Here is a 21,353-nt window from a genome sequence, read left to right as displayed (position 1 = left end):
TTTGAAATTCCATTCAGCCTTTATTATTTATCACAGTCATCTTAAGATATATTTTAAGTGGGGTGCAAAAAGTGAATTTTCTTTTCATTATGGGGTAAACCATTTTGGTTAAATTTTGATCAATACAGAAATTAAATTATTGTACATAGTGTGAAAGTAAAAGGAAATTTCAGTGTAAGTTACAATCATTGTAGTTTCTCTAAATTGTTGATAAATGTGCTTCTTCAAAGATAGAGGTTATGTTGCATTCAAATCTTCTGCAAGGAATTATTTGACTTTTCAAATAAACTCCACAAAGTCAGGGCATCTAATGTAATATATTTAAATTCTGCCCTGTACATTGTATTTTTGGATATTGAATTTTAAGTGTACTTTTACTTTAGCCAATTATATATATATTTTTTTTTTTTTTAATTTTTTATTTTTTATTTTTAATAATTATTTTTTATTGAAGGGTAGTTGACACACAGTATTACATTACATGAGTTTCAAGTGTACAACACAGTGGTAGAACATTTATATACATAATTCTAGGTTCCAGCTATCACCCTACCAGGCTGTTACAATATCTTGACTATATTCCTTATGCTATACATTACATCCCGGTTACTAATTTATTTTACCATTGGAAGTCTGTCCTTTTTTTTTTTTTTTGTGAGGGCATCTCTCATATTTATTGATCAAATGGTTGTTAACGACAATAAAATTCTGTATAGGGGAGTCAATGCTCAATGCACAATCATTATTCCACCCCAAGCCTAATTTTTGTCAGTCTCCAATCTTCTGAGGCATAACAAACAAGTTTTTACATGTAGAACAAATTCTTACATAATGAATAAGTTACATAGTGAACAGTACAAGGGCAGTCATCACAGAAACTTTCGGTTTTGCTCATGCATTATGAACTATAAACAGTTCAAATATGAATACTCATTTGGTTTTTATACTTGATTTATATGTGGATACCACATTTCTCTCTTTATTGTTATTATTTTTAATAAAATGCTGAAGTGGTAGGTAGATACAAGATAAAGGTAGAAAACATAGTTTAGTGTTATAAGAGAGCACATGTAGATGATCAGGTGTGTGCCTGTAGACTATGTGTTAATCCAAGCTAGACCAGGGCAATAAAACATCCACGTATGCAGAAGATTTCTCTCAGAACGGGGGGGTGAGGTTCTAAGCCTCACCTCTGTTGATCCCCAATTTCTCACCTGATGGCCCCCCTGCGACTGTGCCTGTCTTAGGTTGTTCCTCCCTTGAGGAATCTTACCCGTCTCTGGCTAACCAGTCATCTTCCGGGGCCATACAGGGAAATGTGAAGTTGGTAAGTGAGAGAGAAGCCTTATTGTTTGAAAAAGTTAGCTTTTTACTTCTTTGCATATTTATGCCCTGTGGCTTCTATGCCCAGCATTTGTCTTGAGGTATCTTTACTACTTGGAAGAATTATGATACTCGGTAAATTTGATATGAGGCACGAATTCTATTTAAGGGTTGTAATTAGGAAGGAAGAAGAAAAGCTATAGAAGTAGCAGGCGGAAGAAAACATGGGAAGATTGATTATTTCTTTGACATATCTTCTTGTAGAGTAACTTCAGCATGTATAGGTTTTAAGCTACTACTTAAATTGCACACACACATTAACATAATAGGAGTATAGTTACATAACCAAAGCATATCTGTAATTACCAGCCATCTCCAGTGAAACCAAGAAAACCAGTTAGGCACCTTAGGCATTTGTGAAAACTTATCTATGATATGGTGGATATTGTCCAAATGAACTTGAACAGTCTGAGAGAAATCAGACAAACTAAAACAACCCATTCCTGGGGACTGTTCACATGCCATATGTTCTTTTAACAGTAAATAGTTTGTAGTTGTAAGACTTTGGAGCGCTACAATTTGCACTTCTCCAAATTCTTGGTTGAGTTCCAACAGTATAGATCCAGTCCAATTTTGTTGTTTTACTGTATGCACAGGCCAGCTTAGATATCTCCTTCCTCATTCCCATGGCAAGTCCAGGAACTGGTGGGATGAGTGCATCTACAGCTGTAGCAGTGCGTGGATCTTTGTTGGGGTTTTTTGATGATCATCTTCTGGCATGAGTCTTCCAGAGAGTGCAGATGTTGGAAGTTCTTTTTCATATCGTATCTTAGTTCATTTTCGGGGTAGCCCAATTAGGCTTTGATCCTCTGTATAAACACAAACAGACCCTTTGCCTACACTTTTATATGCCCTTTATACCCTTGTGTAGAACTCGTTGGAGGTTACCACACAGGAACTGCCCTTTTTTTTTTTTTTTTTTTTTTGCTATCACTAATCTACACTTACATGACGAATATTATGTTTACTAGGCTCTCCCCTATACCAGGTCTCCCCTATAAACCCCTTTACAGTCACTGTCCATCAGCAAAGCAAAATGTTGTAGAATCACTACTTGCCTTCTCTGTGTTGTACAGCCCTCCCTTTTCTCCTACCCCCCCATGCATGTTAATCTTAATACCCCCCTACTTCTCCCCCCCTTATCCCTCCCTACCCACCCATCCTCCCCAGTCCCTTTCCCTTTGGTACCTGTTAGTCCATTCTTGAGTTCTGTGATTCTGCTGCTGTTTTGTTCCTTTGTTCTTATATTCCACAGATAAGTGAAATCATTTGGTATTTCTCTTTCTCCGCTTGGCTTGTTTCACTGAGCATAATACCCTCCAGCTCCATCCATGTTGCTGCAAATGATTGGATTTGCCCTTTTCTTATAGCTGAGTAGTATTCCATTGTGTATATGTACCACATCTTCTTTATCCATTCATCTATTGATGGACATTTAGGTTGCTTCCAATTCTTGGCTATTGTAAATAGTGCTGCAGTAAACATAGGGGTGCATCTGTCTTTCTCAAACTTGATTGCTGCATTCTTAGGGTAAATTCCTAGGAGTGGAATTCCTGGGTCAAATGGTAAGTCTGTTTTGAGCATTTTGATGTACCTCCATACTGCTTTCCACAATGGTTGAACTAACTTACATTCCCACCAGCAGTGTAGGAGGGTTCCCCTTTCTCCACAGCCTCGCCAACATTTGTTGTTGTTTGTCTTTTGGATGGCAGCCATCCTTACTGGTGTGAGGTGATACCTCATTGTAGTTTTAATTTGCATTTCTCTGATAATTAGCGATGTGGAGCATCTTTTCATGTGTCTGTTGGCCATCTGTATTTCTTTTTTGGAGAACTGTCTGTTCAGTTCCTCTGCCCATTTTTTAATTGGGTTATTTGTTTTTTGTTTGTTGAGGCGTGAGAGCTCCTTATATATTCTGGACGTCAAGCCTTTATCGGATGTGTCATTTTCAAATATATTCTCCCATACTGTAGGGATCCTTCTTGTTCTATTGATGGTGTCTTTTGCTGTACAGAAGCTTATCAGCTTAATATAGTCCCACTTACTCATTTTTGCTGTTGTTTTCCTTGCCCGGGGAGATATGTTCAAGAAGAGGTCACTCATGTTTATGTCTAAGAGGTTTTCGCCTATGTTTTCTTCCAGGAGTTTAATGGTTTCATGGCTTACATTCAGGTCTTTGATCCATTTTGAGTTTACTTTTGTATATGGGGTTAGACAATGGTCCAGTTTCATTCTCCTACATGTAGCTGTCCAGTTTTGCCAGCACCACCTGTTGAAGAGACTGTCATTTCGCCATTGTATGTCCATGGCTCCTTTATCAAATATTAATTGACCATATATGTCTGGGTTAATGTCTGGATTCTCTAGTCTGTTCCATTGGTCTGTGGCTCTGCTCTTGTGCCAGTACCAAATTGTTTTGATTACTATGGCTGTATAGTAGAGCTTGAAGTTGGGGAGTGAGATCCCCCCTACTTTATTCTTCTTTCTCAGGATTGCTTTGGCTATTCGGGGTCTTTGGTGTTTCCATATGAATTTTTGAATTGTTTGTTCCAGTTCATTGAAGAATGTTGCTGGTAGTTTCATAGGGATTGCATCAAATCTGTATATTGCTTTGGGCAGGATGGCCATTTTCACGATATTAATTCTTCCTAGCCACGAGCATGGCATGAGTTTCCATCTGTTAGTGTCCCCTTTAATTTCTCTTAAGAGTGACTTGTAGTTTTCAGAGTATAAGTCTTTCACTTCTTTGGTTAGGTTTATTCCTAGGTATTTTATTTTTTTTGATGCAATTGTGAATGGAGTTGTTTTCCTGATTTCTCTCTCTGTTGGTTCATTGTTAGTATATAGGAAAGCCACAGATTTCTGTGTGTTGATTTTGTATCCTGCAACTTTGCTGTATTCCGATATCAGTTCTAGTAGTTTTGGGGTGGAGTCTTTAGGGTTTTTTATGTACAGTATCATGTCATCTGCAAATAGTGACAGTTTAACTTCTTCTTTACCAATCTGGATTCCTTGTATTTCTTTATTTTGTCTGATTGCCGTGGCTAGGACCTCCAGTACTATGTTAAATAACAGTGGAGAGAGTGGGCATCCCTGTCTAGTTCCCGATCTCAGAGGAAATGCTTTCAGCCTCTCGCTGTTCAATATAATGTTGGCTGTGGGTTTATCATAGATGGCCTTTATTATGTTGAGGTACTTGCCCTCTATTCCCATTTTGCTGAGAGTTTTTAACATGAATGGATGTTGAACTTTGTCAAATGCTTTTTCAGCATCTATTGAGATGATCATGTGGTTTTTGTCTTTCTTTTTGTTGATGTGGTGGATGATGTTGATGGACTTTCGAATGTTGTACCATCCTTGCATCCCTGGAATGAATCCCACTTGGTCATGGTGTATGATCCTTTTGATGTATTTTTGAATTCGGTTTGCTAATATTTTGTTGAGTATTTTTGCATCTACGTTCATCAGGGATATTGGTCTGTAGTTTTCTTTTTTGGTGGGGTCTTTGCCTGGTTTTGGTATTAGGGTGATGTTAGCTTCATAGAATGAGTTTGGGAGTATCCCCTCCTCCTCTATTTTTTGGAAGACTTTAAGGAGAATGGGTATTATGTCTTCCCTGTATGTCTGATAAAATTCCGAGGTAAATCCATCTGGCCCGGGGGTTTTGTTCTTTGGTAGTTTTTTGATTACCTCTTCAATTTCATTGCTGGTAATTGGTCTGCTTAGATTTTCTGTTTCTTCCTGGGTCAATCTTGGAAGGTTATATTTTTCTAGGAAGTTGTCCATTTCTCCTAGGTTTCCCAGCTTGTTAGCATATAGGTTTTCATAGTATTCTCCAATAATTCTTTGCATTTCCGTGGGGTCCGTCGTGATTTTTCCTTTCTCGTTTCTGATACTGTTGATTTGTGTTGACTCTCTTTTCTTCTTAATAAGTCTGGCTAGAGGCTTATCTATTTTGTTTATTTTCTCGAAGAACCAGCTCTTGGTTTCATTGATTTTTGCTATTGTTTTATTCTTCTCAATTTTATTTATTTCTTCTCTGATCTTTATTATGTCCCTCCTTCTGCTGACCTTAGACCTCATCTGTTCTTCTTTTTCCAATTTCGATAATTGTGACATTAGACCATTCATTTGGGATTGCTCTTCCTTTTTTAAATATGCTTGGATTGCTATATACTTTCCTCTTAAGACTGCTTTTGCTGTGTCCCACAGAAGTTGGGGCTTAGTGTTGTTGTTGTCATTTGTTTCCATATATTGCTGGATCTCCATTTTGATTTGGTCATTGATCCATTGATTATTTAGGAGCGTGTTGTTAAGCCTCCATGTGTTCGTGAGCCTCTTTGCTTTCTTTGTACAGTTTATTTCTAGTTTTATGCCTTTGTGGTCTGAAAAGTTGGTTGGTAGGATTTCAATCTTTTGGAATTTTCTGAGGCTCTTTTTGTGGCCTAGTATGTGGTCTATTCTGGAGAATGTTCCATGTGCACTTGAGAAGAATGTATATCCCGCTGCTTTTGGATGTAGAGTTCTATAGATGTCTGTTAGGTCCATCTGCTCTACTGTGTTGTTCAGTGCTTCTGTGTCCTTACTTATTTTCTACCCAGTGGATCTATCCTTCGGGGTGAGTGGTGTGTTGAAGTCTCCTAGAATGAATGCATTGCAGTCTATATCCCCCTTTAGTTCTGTTAGTATTTGTTTCACATATGCTGGTGCTCCTGTGTTGGGTGCATATATATTTAGAATGGTTATATCCTCTTGTTGGACTGAGCCCTTTATCATTATGTAGTGTCCTTCTTTATCTCTTTTTACTTTCTTTGTTTTGAAGTCTATTTTGTCTGATATTAGTACTGCAACCCCTGCTTTCTTCTCACTGTTGTTTGCTTGAAATATGTTTTTCCATCCCTTGACTTTTAGTCTGTACATGTCTTTGGGTTTGAGGTGAGTTTCTTGTAAGCAGCATATAGATGGGTCTTGCTTTTTTATCCATTCTGTTACTCTGTGTCTTTTGATTGGTGCATTCAACCCATTAACATTTAGGGTGACTATTGAAAGATATGTACTTATTGCCATTGCAGGCTTTAAATTCGTGGTTACCAAAGGTTCAAGGTTAGCCTCTTTAGTATCTTACTGCCTAACTTAGCTCGCTTATTTAGCTGTTATATACACTGTCTGGAGATCCTTTTCTTCTCTCCCTTCTTGTTCCTCCTCCTCGATTCTTCATATGTTGGGTGTTTTGTGCTGTGCTCCTTCTAGGAGTGCTCCCATCTAGAGCAGTCCCTGTAAGATGTTCTGTAGAGGTGGTTTGTGGAAAGCAAATTCCCTCAGCTTTTGTTTGTCTGGGAATTGTTTAATCCCACCGTCATATTTGAATGATAGTCGTGCTGGATACAGTATCCTTGGTTCAAGGCCCTTCTGTTTCATTGTATTAAATATATCATGCCATTCTCTTCTGGCTTGTAGGGTTTCTGTTGAGAAATCTGACGTTAGCCTGATGGGTTTCCCTTTATAGGTGACCTTTTTCTCTCTAGCTGCCTTTAACACTCTTTCCTTGTCCTTGATCTTTGCCATTTTAATTATTATGTGTCTTGGTGTTGCCCTTCTTGGATCCTTTCTGTTGGGGGTTCTGTGTATTTCCGTGGTCTGTTTGATTACTTCCTCCCCCAGTGTGGGGAAGTTTTCAGCAATTATTTCTTCTAAGATACTTTCCATCTCTTTGCCTCTCTCTTCTTCTTCTGGGACCCCTATAATACGGATATTGCTCCTTTTAGATTGGTCACACAGTTCTCTTAATATTGTTTCATTCCTGGAGATCCTTTTGTCTCTCTCTATGTCAGCTTCTATGCGTTCCTGTTCTCTGATTTCAATTCCATCAATGGCCTCTTGCATTCTATCCATTCTGCTTATAAACCCTTCCAGAGTTTGTTTCATTTCTGCGATCTCCTTTCTGGCATCTGTGATCTCTTTCCGGACTTCATCCCATTTTTCTTGCGTATTTCTCTGCATCTCTGTCAGCATGTTTATGATTCTTATTTTGAATTCTTTGTCAGGAAGACTGGTTAGGTCTGTCTCCTTCTCTGGTGTTGTCTCTGTGATCTTTGTCTGCCTGTAGCTTTGCCTTTTCATGGTGATAGGAATAGTCTGCAGAACTGGGACGAGTGACGGCTGGAAGGACTTCCTTTCTTGTTGGTTTGTGGCCCTCCTCTCCTGGGAGAACAGCGGCCTCTAGTGGCTTGTGCTGCGCAGCTGCGCGCAGACAGGGTTTCTGCTTCCTGCCCGGCTGCTATGGAGTTAATCTCCGTTGTTGCTGTGGGCGTGGCCTGGCTCGGGCAGCTACTCCAAAGTGGTGGAGTCGCGTTGGAGCAGGAGCTGCTGGGAGGCTATTTATCTCCGTAAGGGGCCTCCCTGCTCCCTGCAGCCCAGGGGTTAGGGTGCCCAGAGGTCCCGGATTCCCTACCTCTGGATTAAGTGGCCCGCCCTGCCCCTTTAAGACTTCCAAAAAGCACCCGCCAAAACAAAACGACCACAAAAAAAAACAAGAAAAAAAATTTTTTTAATTAAAAAAAAAAAAAATTTTTATTTAAAAAAAAAAAAGGTGGTCGTTCGTTTTTCTTTATTCTCCGGTGCCAGCCTCAGGCCTCTGCTCACCGGTCTTTCTGCCCTGTTTCCCTAATATTGGGGTCCCTGTCCCTTTAAGACTTCCAAACAGCGCTCGCCAAAACAAAGCAGCAAAAAAGCAAAAAAAAAAAAAATGGTCGCGCGCTTTTCTTATGTCCTCTGTCGCCCAGCCTCCAGTGCCTGCTCACTGTTCTTGCTGCCCTGTTTTCCCAGTATCGAGGGCCCTACACTCTGGCCCGGATGGCTGGGGCTGGGTGTTCGGCAGCCCTGGGCTCCGTCTCCCTCCCGCTCTGCCTGCTCTTCTCCCGCCGGGAGCTGGGGGGAGGGGCGCTCGGCTCCCGCGGGGCCGGGGCTTGTATCTTACCCCCTTCGCGAGGCGCTGGGTTCTCTCAGGTGTGGATGTAGTCTGGATATTGTCCTGTGTCCTCTGGTCTTTATTCTAGGAAGGGTTGTCTTTGTTATATTTTCATAGATATATGTTGTTTTGGGAGGAGATTTCCGCTGCTCTACTCACGCCGCCATCTTCCGCCCCCTCCGGTTGGCCTTTTTCTTAATGATTTGTGGGAGCGTTTAAGAAAATTAACTTTCGAAGAAAGTTGCAACTAATTAAATAACAAAATTGACATTTTGGATGTAATACCCAGTTTGCCATTTGTTTCTTTGCTTTATGATGCCTCATGTCATGAGGAAACTTGAATTCTATACAAGTGTTGAATTAAGCACTTGGTTTTAATTGTTGGATTTGCATCATACCCTGTTAAAAATTGTTTTAAATAATTTGATGGGTATATTCTAGTATTTTGTTTTTGTCTTAAATGTTGATCAGTCTGCAAGTTTTTTAGGAGGGTATAAGGTTCAAGGTAGTGATTCAGGAAGGTGCTTACACTTTCTCTGCATCTCTCTCTGTGTGTATGTGTATGTATATATATGTGTGTGTGTGTGTGTATATATATATATATATATACACTTAGCATGTGCTCTTCCTCCCTCTCACTCCTATGTCAAATGACATAACATTTTTACTGATGTTGCTTCCCCATGTGGGCACAGGTTTCCATCACTTGTAACTTAAGCATAAGCCATTGACATTCATTGAAGTTGTAGATAATTCTGTAGATTTTTTTTTTTAATTTAAAAGTTTCTAGTGTTCATTTTGGAAAACTTTTCACCTTTCTGTAGATCTTTTCTGTTTATGATTTTTCTTTGAACCAGACAACTTGAGATGTTTCAGAAAATTATAAATATATGTAAACACAGAACTATAAACAAGTAAGACCTTTGTAGTACAAAACATTTTACCGTGTATTATGTTCAGGTCAGAATTGATGACATTTGCTGAGACCAGGGTTGGCATTTGACTTGTAGTTGTACTATGCCATCTTCATGTGTCCATTGCAAAAGATACTTAAGCAAAATTGATGCTGCTCAGCACACTGGGTTTTTGCTTTTGTTTTTGTTTTGTCTTTTTTTTGTTGTTGAACAGTCATTGGAAATAACTTTCTGATTTACATCAAGGCTGTTTTTGCTACTTTAGGCATCTGCTTTGCTTAATCTACCTCTTGTTTAATTTGATTAATTTAAATTTAGGCTAATGTGTTTCACACTTCAGCAAGCATCAGAATCACAGGAAAGCTTGTTAGAACACAGATCATTAGGTTCACCTTAAAAATTTCTGATTAAATTCTCCAGTGCTGCCCAAATCTTGTATTTCTGACCAGTTCCTAGGTGATGTAGATAATTTTTTGAGTCTTTGTCCCAAAACAGGAAAATACTGGAGTAATAGGGTATCCAGTAAAATGTAGAGTTTGGCTGGCCTGTTAAATTTTTGTTTACTGTCTGTTACTAAGACTTCAAAATGATCTAATCACAGTTTTATTCCTGTGACACCCTATTCTTGTGATTCACCCTTTAGCCTGAGTAGATACTTTATTACAACTGTGAAAGGTACTAAGAGTTGACTTAGGTAAAGGAAAATGGCTATTGTTTTTATAAGACCACCAGTACCTGGTAATGCTTTATCTGTGTTCTGTGTTGGGTTATTTTTTTGAGCAGACGGCTTCATAAATCTAGCATTACAGAAACCATCAGGTAGCTTTTTGCTATTACATATATACACACAAATATCCATCTAAGACTTTGCTAGTGTGGGAGGGGCCCAGGATTGAGAATCAGTATATTGACACGTATAGACTCTTGAAAAGTTAACTGCTAGTACTCAGTTTTCTTTACTGGAGAAGCAGCAAATTTGACCGTGTATCTTTAAGAGACCACTCAACTTCAAAACTGTCATTTTTCCTGAAGCTCTCTATTGTACAAATAGCAAGCTTCCCATATTAAGTGTTGATGCAAGAGATACTTAACTGTAACATCGCATGGAATTTGAGTGATGATGAAATTAATACTGAGGAACTATTATGAGTCTGTTTCTGGGATCTGGAAGTTAGAGGGTTCCGGTTGAGTTGACCATTTAACCTGGTACATGGTGACATGCATAATTATTAATAAAGCAAGGCAAATATATACTTCATTAATCTAGTTTACAATATTAACAGTCTACCATTTGTAATATTTCTCATCCCAGGAGAACATCAAAGAATGAGTATTTTTGTCAGCTCTGGTTTTGAATGACTCCAATACTGTTGTGGTTGTCTGAAGCTAGAGGATTGTGGAGGAGGAAAAAGATAAAAATTAAAATATACTGGCTTTTTTTTTTTTTTTTAAAGGAGTTTCCAAGTTAAGTTTTACTTTTTCAGTTCTGTGACTTTTCCCAGTATGTAAAATTGTGATGCATTTTACAACCTATGAAAATCTTAATAGTATTGACTGGTGGCAGTTTGGTCGTTGTCATTGTCTGTGAATCCTTTAATTTGGTCTAGCTGTACATATTGTCACTGCAGATAAGTAAAGTGCATTGTTGGGATTCCATGTGTTGAGTTTTATTTGCTAATTAAAATGTCTTCAAAAATCCACTAGGATTCCATTGAAATGACAGGTTTGGAAACTGAGCAACAGAGTGTAAATTTGATAGTGTTTACCAAATAAATATTTGTTGTTGGAAGAGTGACCAAATCAATTTTTTTTCCCTTGCAAAGCAACAAACAAGAGCTTTGTTGAATCTAAGGAAGTTACCCACAAGTAGATGAATTTGTGTAATGTTTTGCTAGTGAGATAATGTGCCAAAGGATTTCCTGTCCTATGTCAGTAATAATCTGAAAGCAGGAGAAAATACCAAATGTCCTCAAATAGATCAAAGATTTCAAAACAACTAGAGGCTGTAGTGTAGCTGATTCATGCACTGCACTGCACTGCACTGTCAGTAGGCATTGGCTGATGGTTTAAATCACACTTTTTTTGTCTCATGGACTTAGTATAAAATAATCTTGTAACTAATGATGTGTTGATTCCAAAATTGTGATAGTTTACTTTTGAAAATAAGACCAAAGAAGAAAGAGCATAAAATACATAAAGATAGATTTGTTTGCAAAAAGTCTTGCTAAATTTAGAATTAACTTGAGGTGAAATAAAGCAGTTGTTTCTGTTGTACACTGCCAGTTTGCTGAATTTACTGCTTCAACAGATGGCATTAGTTAAAAATCGCAGCTATTTCCTGAAAATAAGGTTACAGTAATTTGTGAAACATAGGCCCAAAATGGTGAAGTTGTAAATGATGATTTCAGATTTTTATACTGCTTTTAAATCTGTAAATAAAAAGACAGATATGTATTTAGCTGAATAAGCTGTGACTTCAGCATTTGCAGGCCGACTTTGTTTTGTCTAGGTGCCAAACTGAGGATAGTTGTGTTTTCTGTTCATGACAGCCAAAATGGAATGGACAGGACATGGGTGACCGTAAACCCATTCTGCAAACCACCTTTCATCTGAACGTCTGGATTCTATGTTAGCTGTCTACTCTTGAGCCATCCCTATGTCTGGTTTCCCTCTCTTTTTGACCCATTGATCTAGCTGATGTCATTTGCCATTTCTCTTCCATAGTTACTAGCATTTCCGTAGTGCTGATGCTGCTGTAACTATATTCCTTTTTGTGTTTCTTTACCTTCATTTCATTAAATTGGGTGGGCCTGGGGAAGAGAGATGGCAGGCTTATGCTTTCTTAGTCCTTTTAAACCAGGAGCCTATGTTAGCTTAAGTGGGGAATTACTAAGGCTTTGAAGAAACATACATTTGCATTTTTAATGATAACATTTTAGTGATAAGGTGCTATGAAGCAACTTAAAATGGTATCTTTGTTTTGTTCTGCAAGTTGAATATTCATGTGTTTTAAATTGTTTATAATTCATTTATTTAAGTGACAGATTTTGCTTTGGCATTGTGTGAAATCATGTGATTGTTATATTCCATAATCAGACTTAACCTTGTTTTCTCAGTGCATTTCAATATTACTATCTCACTTGACAAGATTTTGATTATGTATAATTTTTTGATAACATACTTAAAATTTCTCTTAAAGCTTGATATTGCAGTTGATTATGAAACAGTAGCACATTTGTTTAGGGCAAAGTTTTTATTTTGACTTACCTAACATCTTTATATTTCATTTTTATGTCATGAAGTTCAGTTTTAAAATGCTCTAAATGAACCTTGGACAATATGTTCTTTGTGAATATAGATATATGACTGATGGGATGTTACTTCGTGAAGCTATGAATGATCCACTCCTGGAGCGTTACGGTGTAATAATTCTTGATGAGGCTCATGAAAGAACATTGGCTACAGATATTCTCATGGGTGTTCTGAAGGAAGTTGTAAGACAGAGATCAGATTTAAAGGTAAAGTAATTTCTTTTATTCATTTTGTTCATTAAAAATGTATGTGTGTAATGGTACACATACTGGTCACTCTAATCAACTATAAAAAATAATTAAAATAAGCAGAAAAGTACCTTTGTTGGAGTTTTTCTTCTAATCTACTTTGCTGTGTCTCCGTTTTAGACTCTTAAGTATACTTCGACTTCAGTAATGTATATTTAAGACAAATCTTTTCTATTTCTAACTCAGCCAGTTTTTGTGGGGGTGTTTTTGTTGTTTTAATTATCTAATAAGCGTCATGTTTTTGTAACCCTGCTGCTCACCCTGCCCTTTATTAAGTACAGAGGCCTTTAAGGATAAAATGTTTGTTCTTGCCCCAACACAAACATACCCATTATAACTTACAATTCTGGGGTGTTAAAATAAGTACCCAGAACAAATGGCTCCCCAGGAATGCATTCACTTATACAAGTGTCTTGGTTTTTTCTTTTAATATCACTTGTACACTGACCAGTGTTACTCTGTTAATAAGGTCTTAAAGCTGACTGGATATTCTTTGACATTTTTGTCTCCCAAAGCTTAAGAAGTTCTCCTTTTTGCCTGTTTGTGTATGTGTGTGTACCATTTGTTACTTCCTAGTACGTGTTTTATAGAAGGATTGTACACTGGGCACAAATATTTTGGGTCTTAAGAAAATTGATATCTGAGTATCTTTTGCATATAAAAATTAGATTTATGCTTTTGAAGAATACAGTTGAAGAACTATGTGAGTACATGATTGATTAAGCCTTATGAGCTATTGAAGTTTTTAGGGAGAAACTCAGAGTAGAAATAAGAACTCTAGCAGAATGTTTCATGGGGGAGCCTTCTATTTAAGTAAATTTTTAATGCACTATAATGCATGATTTACATAGAGGGGGAGGGTGACTGCACAATTAATGCAGCCCTGCATCTGAATAGCCTTTTGTAGCTGTGGCTTTTTACAGCAGTATTGTAGACCTCTGTTTTAGAAATTTTTCTAGAGAAATGCTTATTAAAGATGATTTGGAAGAAAGAAAATTTGTATCTTGCAACTGACTTATTTTTTATTTTTTGCACTTCCTGTTTTTCCGTATGTGCAAGGGTTGGCATGTTCTGTTTTAATAAAAATAGCATAATCATATTACATATTAAAGATGTCTTTTACATATTATGTAAACTTACATAAATTACATATTATATAAACTTTGGTTTTTAAGGTACTATTTCACGCAGATAAGTTATTTGTTGGATGTCAGGTTTATTTCTAATTTTTAAAAATGTAAATACTATAGCTCAGCCTTTCTATATTTGATTTTTAGTCACATTTATTTGGATGAAGACTTTTGTAGGCTTCTTTATAACTGATTTAAATAAGAAATTAAAATACTGTGCTAGCCTTTTTTTGTTTAAGACCACAGAAGAATCCATGCAGACAGCTTCAAATAACATACTGTTTTCTTTTCAGGTAATAGTTATGAGCGCTACTCTAGATGCAGGAAAATTCCAGATTTACTTTGATAACTGTCCTCTCCTAACTATTCCTGGGCGTACACATCCTGTTGAGATCTTTTATACTCCTGAACCAGAGAGAGATTATCTTGAAGCAGCAATTCGAACAGTGATCCAAATTCATATGTGTGAAGAGGAGGAGGGAGACCTTCTACTTTTTCTGACTGGTCAAGAGGTATCATTACTTGATTCATTATTTAACCTTTGTCATAATCTACCATGGAACAACTTTAAACTTAAAGAACTTGGCACATATTAACCATGTATTTCTTATCCCAGAATTTAAAGCTTTTCTTCAGCTAGATTGTACAGTGTGGTGGTTAGGTGCCGCAAACCCCCACTGCAGTTGAAAATCCACCAGAAACTTCACTAATAGCCTTCTGGTGACCAGAATCCTTACTGATGACATTAAACAGTTGATTAACACATTTTGTATGTTATATATATTATATACTATATTCTTAAAGTAAGCTGGAGAAAAAAAGTCTTCAAATTGTCACAAATACTCTCAGATTTTCCAATGTATTTATTGAAAAAATACCTGTGTACAAGTGGACCTACACAGTTTACACCCATTTTGTTCTAGGGTAAACTGTGTATATGGAGTATATAACTTTTTATGTTTGTGTTCTAGTTAATTATGCTAAGAATGTTAAGTATTTTTAGAATTTCAGAATTTAGCAATTATTTGTGGAGAGACCTGGGTGGTAAGTGGTGTGTGGTAATTTGCAGTTTTTCTCAGGCATAACTTTGAATCACAGCTGCTCTGAAATACAGTTACCGAAGCTATTTAGCTTATAAGTGAACTTGGGTAACCTTGTGCCTTCCACCATTAAAACGAATGTTTTATTATGTTCTTTCAAATGTTCACTGAGGATTGGAAGGAATAACTGAAATTTCTTAGTTAGAATTTACCTTATTTTAAGATACAGATTTTATTCTCTTTTATTTGAACTTGTTCAATTATCTGAACTTGTTCCCAGCACGATGTTTATAGGTGTGCTGTGAAATTCTTGAGTGGCTTAAAGTTTAGGAAAAGCTATCTGGATAAAACAGTTTTAGAAAGGCTTTTACTAGAGATCTTCTTAGAGGTTATCATTTGTTCTAACAGGCTTTGTAGAATGTTCTTCTCAAACTAATATATGTTTGCAGATCACTTAGAAAATGTGCAGATTTTGATTAAATAGGTAAAGTGGGACCTGAGATTTCTATGTACCTAACAAGATTCCAAGTACTTCTGAAGCTTTCAAAAGTTGAGTAGCAAGATTCTAGAGCTTTGCTGTCCCATTAGAACTCTTTTCAGTGCAGGAAATGTTCTGTGTTTGTTCTGTTCAATATTGTAGCCACCAATAATACAAGGGCTTTTGAGTATGAAATGTGGCTAGCGAGGAAAGGGACTAAATTCTAATTTTACAGAATTTTAATTAAATTTAAATTGCTACATGTGCTGGACCTCCTCTATTTTAGCCATTAATTAAGAATTGTTTTTATATTTTTAAAGAGTTGTCAGTAAAAACAAAGAATATTCAATGGAGTTGGTATATGGATGCAAAGCTTAAAATATTTGGCCTTTACAGTAAATGATCTGATCTCTACTCCAGAATGTTTTTTCTTAAGTGTGGTCGATTGCCTAAGTATGGGAGGAGAATTTGTTAAAACAAAGTCGGTTCTTGGTCCTTTTCCATACCTTCTGAAACTTGTGAAATTTGAGGGAAAATACAGGAGTGTTCATCTTCAGTAAGCTCAGGCCATTTTTATATTTCCTTACATTTAAAGGTCACTGTTGCAGAGGAATGGTTTAGCCAGTATAATGCCTGTGGTACCTTAATGACACAACCCTAAACAGTATTATGGAAAATTGCCCTAGTTCTCTCAGGTATTAAAATCAGAAATCTGCTGTGTGACTGCTTGCCTCCACTAGAAGGTGAACCATCTTTCTTGTACTCAGTTTCTACAGGGATGCATGGTATATAATATTTGAGCAAATGCTGTTGTGTTAAGACTATAAATATTGAGTGATTTTTTTTTTTTTTATCCTCACAATTCTTCAGTATTGTCCATAGATTTATGATTTGTGCCCCACTGGCCATGGTTTCTTTTCTGTAGAGCATGGTTTTTCAACCTCAGCACTATTAAGTTATAGGCCGGTTAATTCTTCATTATGGTGTGTCCTGTGCACTGTAGCATCTCTGCCTTTGCCCATCAGATGCAGTAACCCTTCATCCTACCCCGGTTGTGACAACCAAAAATGTTTGCTAAAGGGATGCAAAATCATTCCCAGTGGAGAATCTTATTGGTTTGTTGGGGGAATACAGTGTGTCATAAATTCAGGTTTATATATAAATCTCTTTTGGTACTAGTCTTTTTCTGCATTTTGTATGGAGGAATTTTTATGTATTTTGTAAGCAAATGCTTTTTTGATGGTCTGTGAGACAGTAAGTGTACTGTAATGCAGTGTTGAAACTGTTGAGGTATTCATTTTGTCCTTCTGTGTCTGTGTTCTAATTTCTTACTTAGTACTCCGAAATGCATAGTATTGCCTTAAGCAGCTATTTAAAATTGTTATGTTCAGATAACCAAGCATTTTAGAATTCTATCAGAACTATCAGATGTCCTCCTGTGAGGACCTGAAAAGACTTTTCTCTGAGTTAACTTTTGTGTAGTTGTTATTTTAGCAACTGTAGCTTAGCTGGGGAAAGGAAATAAGTAAGCCCCATGATTTTCCGATGTGTTCTGGGGTATGTGTTTTTCAATAAAATGTTGCTATAATTATGAAACAGGGTTTTAATATGCCCTGTTAAATTTTTAACTTACCTTTAGGTGATGAGTCTTGAATTTGAAGACCTTTGTGGAGAAGGTAGTAGAGGGTACATAAAAATTGTTTTATTTTATTGATTGTTCTGTAGAGCTGATTCAAAGATACCTAAAATAATTACTATTCCTCATGTCTGTGAACATTTTGTGCTTCTTACTTGGTAAGTTAAGTGGTAGATTCTGGAAATTCAGTATTCTTATCTTCATAAATTTGAATAGAGTCCATACGGAAATTTAGGTTTCTCATGAAATTTTAAAATGAATTTTAAGGCCATATTACCATTTTAACCGCTTAAACTACAGTGCTTCTGTAGTCATCTTGAGTTAATTTGGGAGTGGGAGAGACTACTTTTAATTGGTGAAAGGTTAGGAAAGATTTGAGTTATAGAATGTTTTCTGTTACGCATAAAATCTGGACCTGTGATTATAATAAAGTGTCACCTATTGGAAGTCCTTAGGGGAGCTACACTAATGAATTAGGTAAGAATGATTATAATTGAAATACCACACTTGTTTGTAAAATGGATACTTTAAGATGTTGAACCCCTTCATTCTTTAAGCAGTACATTCTGTTTTCGATTTTGCTCAATAAAATGTCTTTCCACATGTAGTGAGTTCAGCCTCTTTAAATTAGTAGGGTCCAAATTAACTTACTAACATACTGATAATTTTGGAACTGAGATCTTTCCTTAAATCAGGAACTCTTGAAGTTCTTTCTCAGTGTTTAGTATTGCTCATGACTGAGCAGATGGTAGTTTTTTGCTGATTAATGTCCATGAGCTTTGTGATCCTCCATATTGAGAGTGTTAAAGTTTGGTAAACTTTTTGTTGCAGAGTTTCATAACTTAATGATTAGAATCTTGTTTATATAAAAACATAAAAGTGATGTGGGATTTCTTTTTATCCTCTGCAGTAGTGATTTTACTTTAGCTCCATACATGCTTAGTAGATTGGACAGTCTAATTTCAAGTTGGAATTACCTTCTTGTCAAAATTCTAGAATCTGGAAATGAATGATTTTGGACACTTAATTTTCTGTATATGAAATCCAGATTTTTTAAGGTTTCTGACCATTTTGTTTTCTGGTCAGATATATGGTTAAATTTAACAAAATGGAAAATATTCTGAATATTGGTGTTAGTTTTCTTGTCTTTTTTTTTTTTAATTTTAGTTTAGAAAAATCTAACTTTGGATTCATATTCAAATCTTTTTTTGGAAGAAAGACCTAATTTTGTATTTGCATGCCAGCAGGGGGCATTCTAATCTAGATACTGCATTTGAAAGCAATTTTTTTCCTAAAAATAATTGTGTCCTTTGTTATATTTTTTCTTCCAATGAATAGCATATTTTCATTATCTTTATGAAACTTTAGATTTCAAAATAAACTATGAACATTAAATCTTTAAAAGTAATTATCTGTGTCACAACTTCCAACACTGTATCTGTTACCCAAGAAAACTTTATGTTTGAAGTAGATGAAAAAAATTTGTAAGTATCCAGAATGTATTCTTTAACATGGGAACAAAATTGCACATGGTTTTAAAATAATTTAAAGGAAAATCATTAAAGTTTGATGTGAAAAATACAGAATAAATTTATCTGATAATTTTTCTCTCTTTTTTTTAATGATTCTGTCTTTTGAACGAAAGATAGTTTTTTGATAAGGATAGCTTCTGATTGGATTGTTCATTGGATAGGCTGCCAAATCATTTAACATACTGAGGTTAACTGAATTAATGCTTCAGTAAAATTTAAAATAATGTCCCTTTGTCACCTGCTAAAAGCCTCCACCTACCCCTCTATCTCTGACTCTCACACGCTCTCACTATTCATTGTGTATCTTCTCTTTAAACCTGGATTTGAATGCAAATGCATTGGAATAATTTTTTGTGGTAAGGAAATGTTTGAAGATGCTCTGAGATATTTGGGTTAGCCTAGTTCTTAATATCTGTGTTGATACTGTAAAGGTGTTCTCATTAGACACAATGAAGCAAATCTTCCATATAATTGCATTAGTGATACGTGACATTAAAGCCTAATTGGCTTATTTAAAATATCTAGCACATCAATTTCTTTCAGGTTGTGAAAATTGAAAAGGTTATGAGTATAGTTAAATATTCCTGGGTGAGAAATTTCAATTTTAGTACAACTTGTTGAGAATTAATTAGGACATCCAATTCTAAGAAAAAGGGTGTTGAATGCCAGTAAGGCATTTGTATGTTTCTTTGACTGTAGAAATTTAAGGTTCCTGGATTTTTTTTTTGAAATCCCAATGAAATTTGCTAAGTTAATTTTGATTAATAAAATGAAAACAAGCCACACAGAACTAGGATTATGATAGTACTTAAAATGTTGCAATGTTTATTCATTTTGTTTTCAGACTCACAAACTTTATTTTGTAGGAAATTGATGAAGCCTGTAAGAGAATAAAGCGGGAAGTTGATGATTTGGGCCCTGAAGTTGGTGACATTAAAATCATTCCATTATACTCTACACTCCCACCTCAGCAACAGCAACGCATTTTTGAGCCTCCACCTCCAAAAAAACAGAATGGAGCAATTGGGAGAAAGGTAGCATAGAAATACTCTCTTTAAACGTTTCGTTAACACTGAAAGAATTGTCTGTGAGATAAACTATATTGAATTACAATGTTACGAGTGATTGTGATCTGGATTGCACACTACAAAATAATCTAGTAAATAGAAAAATGTATTAATGTGGAGTTTTGTATATCCTTTGATAATAGAGTAAAAACAGGTTCTGCTCACATGCCCGCCCCCACTGCAAGTCCTTCCTTAGCAAACAAAGATTAGTTAGTGTGTATTAAGAAAAGAGGAGATGACCAAGTGCTGTTTTCTTCCCATTAAAGACCTTGGAAAAACTAAGCACTTTTTTCTAACATGCCTTGGCTTCTACCTAAAATTTTCGTCAAGACCTAACCAAATTTCATGTCTGTAGGTATGAAGTACTGGTTTCATAGATCTCCAACAGTAGCGATATTCAACACTGAACAGTATGTAGTTTTCTTTAGGGAAGGAACTATACATCCTTTTGATATGGATGCTTGCCTGGCACAGGAAGGGAGCAAGGGTTCTCCACAGCACTTTGCTGGTGGAATGGGAGGGGGTTTGAGTTCTGGTTTGAAACAGAGTAGCTATTCTTACTTTTTATGAGATGGGGGTTCTAATAGAGTCTTTGAAAATCAGATTGCACAATTTGAAAAGGTTCAAAAACCACTAGAACACTGGAATCACCTTGTCTTTTTTTAAAGCTATTTATTAGGTCCCATAATAGCTGTGTGTGAAGTAAGATTTTTAATTTTTGGTTTTAAAGGTTTCATTTTTTAAAGTGGATATGATTACTAACCTTCATCACCTTGGGATCTGATTGTTGAGGATTAAGCTTGGTTTATATAGGATACTATACTAATGTATCTAGAACAAACTAGGCCCTCGTGGTAGCCACCATAAATTTCTTGAATTTATTCATGTAGAAAAAAAGTCTTAACCTGACGTTATTACTAATGATTTATTTATTTGATAATCACTTATGGAATTTATTGCTTTTTTATTTTTGTAATAGGGACTAACAGACTCACAACAACTTCTGTATTTTTTTCAAATTCTTTGCTATTTTTGATGGTTAATGAAAAATCACAAATTATGAAGATACTTAAATATATATCACGGCTAACTATTTCTTCACATGGCTGTGTAAAAAGTTAACTGAACCAGATACATTTTTCAAATTGAAAGAAGTTCCTGAAAGGATGTGCAGCGCCAGCCTTGTTAATATAAATTAACCAGAGATTGATGGGAAAACATCACAGAGTTTATGTAGCAAGAGTATTGAATATGATTTTTAAAAGCCAGTCTGATTGTAGCTTTATTACATTGAACTTGCCAATTATTTTTATCATCATACTGTCTCTAAAACATGTTAAAATACTTCTGTTTTATGTGTGTTCTGAAGTTTGGGGAGACCTTGAAATTTAAAATGATACTTTTACAATTTTGAAGTTGATTTATTGACTAAGAGGTACTTAGTCTCTGGAGTTTTTAGCTTGATTTCCTATCACTGGCTATGTATAAAGAAGCTGTTTCTTAAATATTTCTATGGTAAAGAGGAGTTAATGCATCCTTCAGGCAAATGATTTACTGATTTTTCTTAAAGTCATGTGCACTTTGTGTATCTGCACTTCCTTTAATCTTAAATGATGTTCTTATTTACCATTGAGGGAAATCAGCAT

The 21,353-nt window shown here is 36.0% G+C and overlaps 1 protein-coding gene across 1 annotated transcript in view; it reads left to right on the top strand.

The window, feature by feature from the left end:
- DHX15 (DEAH-box helicase 15) overlaps window positions 1-21,353 on the top strand; it is a 60,978-nt gene that overhangs the window by 20,293 nt on the left and 19,332 nt on the right. The window contains exons 4-6 of the mRNA XM_036921002.2: window positions 12,623-12,782; window positions 14,248-14,466; window positions 19,507-19,674. Of these exons, the coding sequence (XP_036776897.1) occupies window positions 12,623-12,782; window positions 14,248-14,466; window positions 19,507-19,674 (547 nt within the window). The remainder of the gene's footprint in view (window positions 1-12,622; window positions 12,783-14,247; window positions 14,467-19,506; window positions 19,675-21,353) is intronic.

The sequence above is a fragment of the Manis pentadactyla genome, chromosome 5 (assembly GCF_030020395.1).
Source record: "Manis pentadactyla isolate mManPen7 chromosome 5, mManPen7.hap1, whole genome shotgun sequence".
Lineage (NCBI taxonomy): Eukaryota > Metazoa > Chordata > Mammalia > Pholidota > Manidae > Manis > Manis pentadactyla.
The sequence above is the reverse complement of the archived record's forward strand: the minus strand, read 5'-3'. Positions and strand labels throughout refer to the sequence as shown.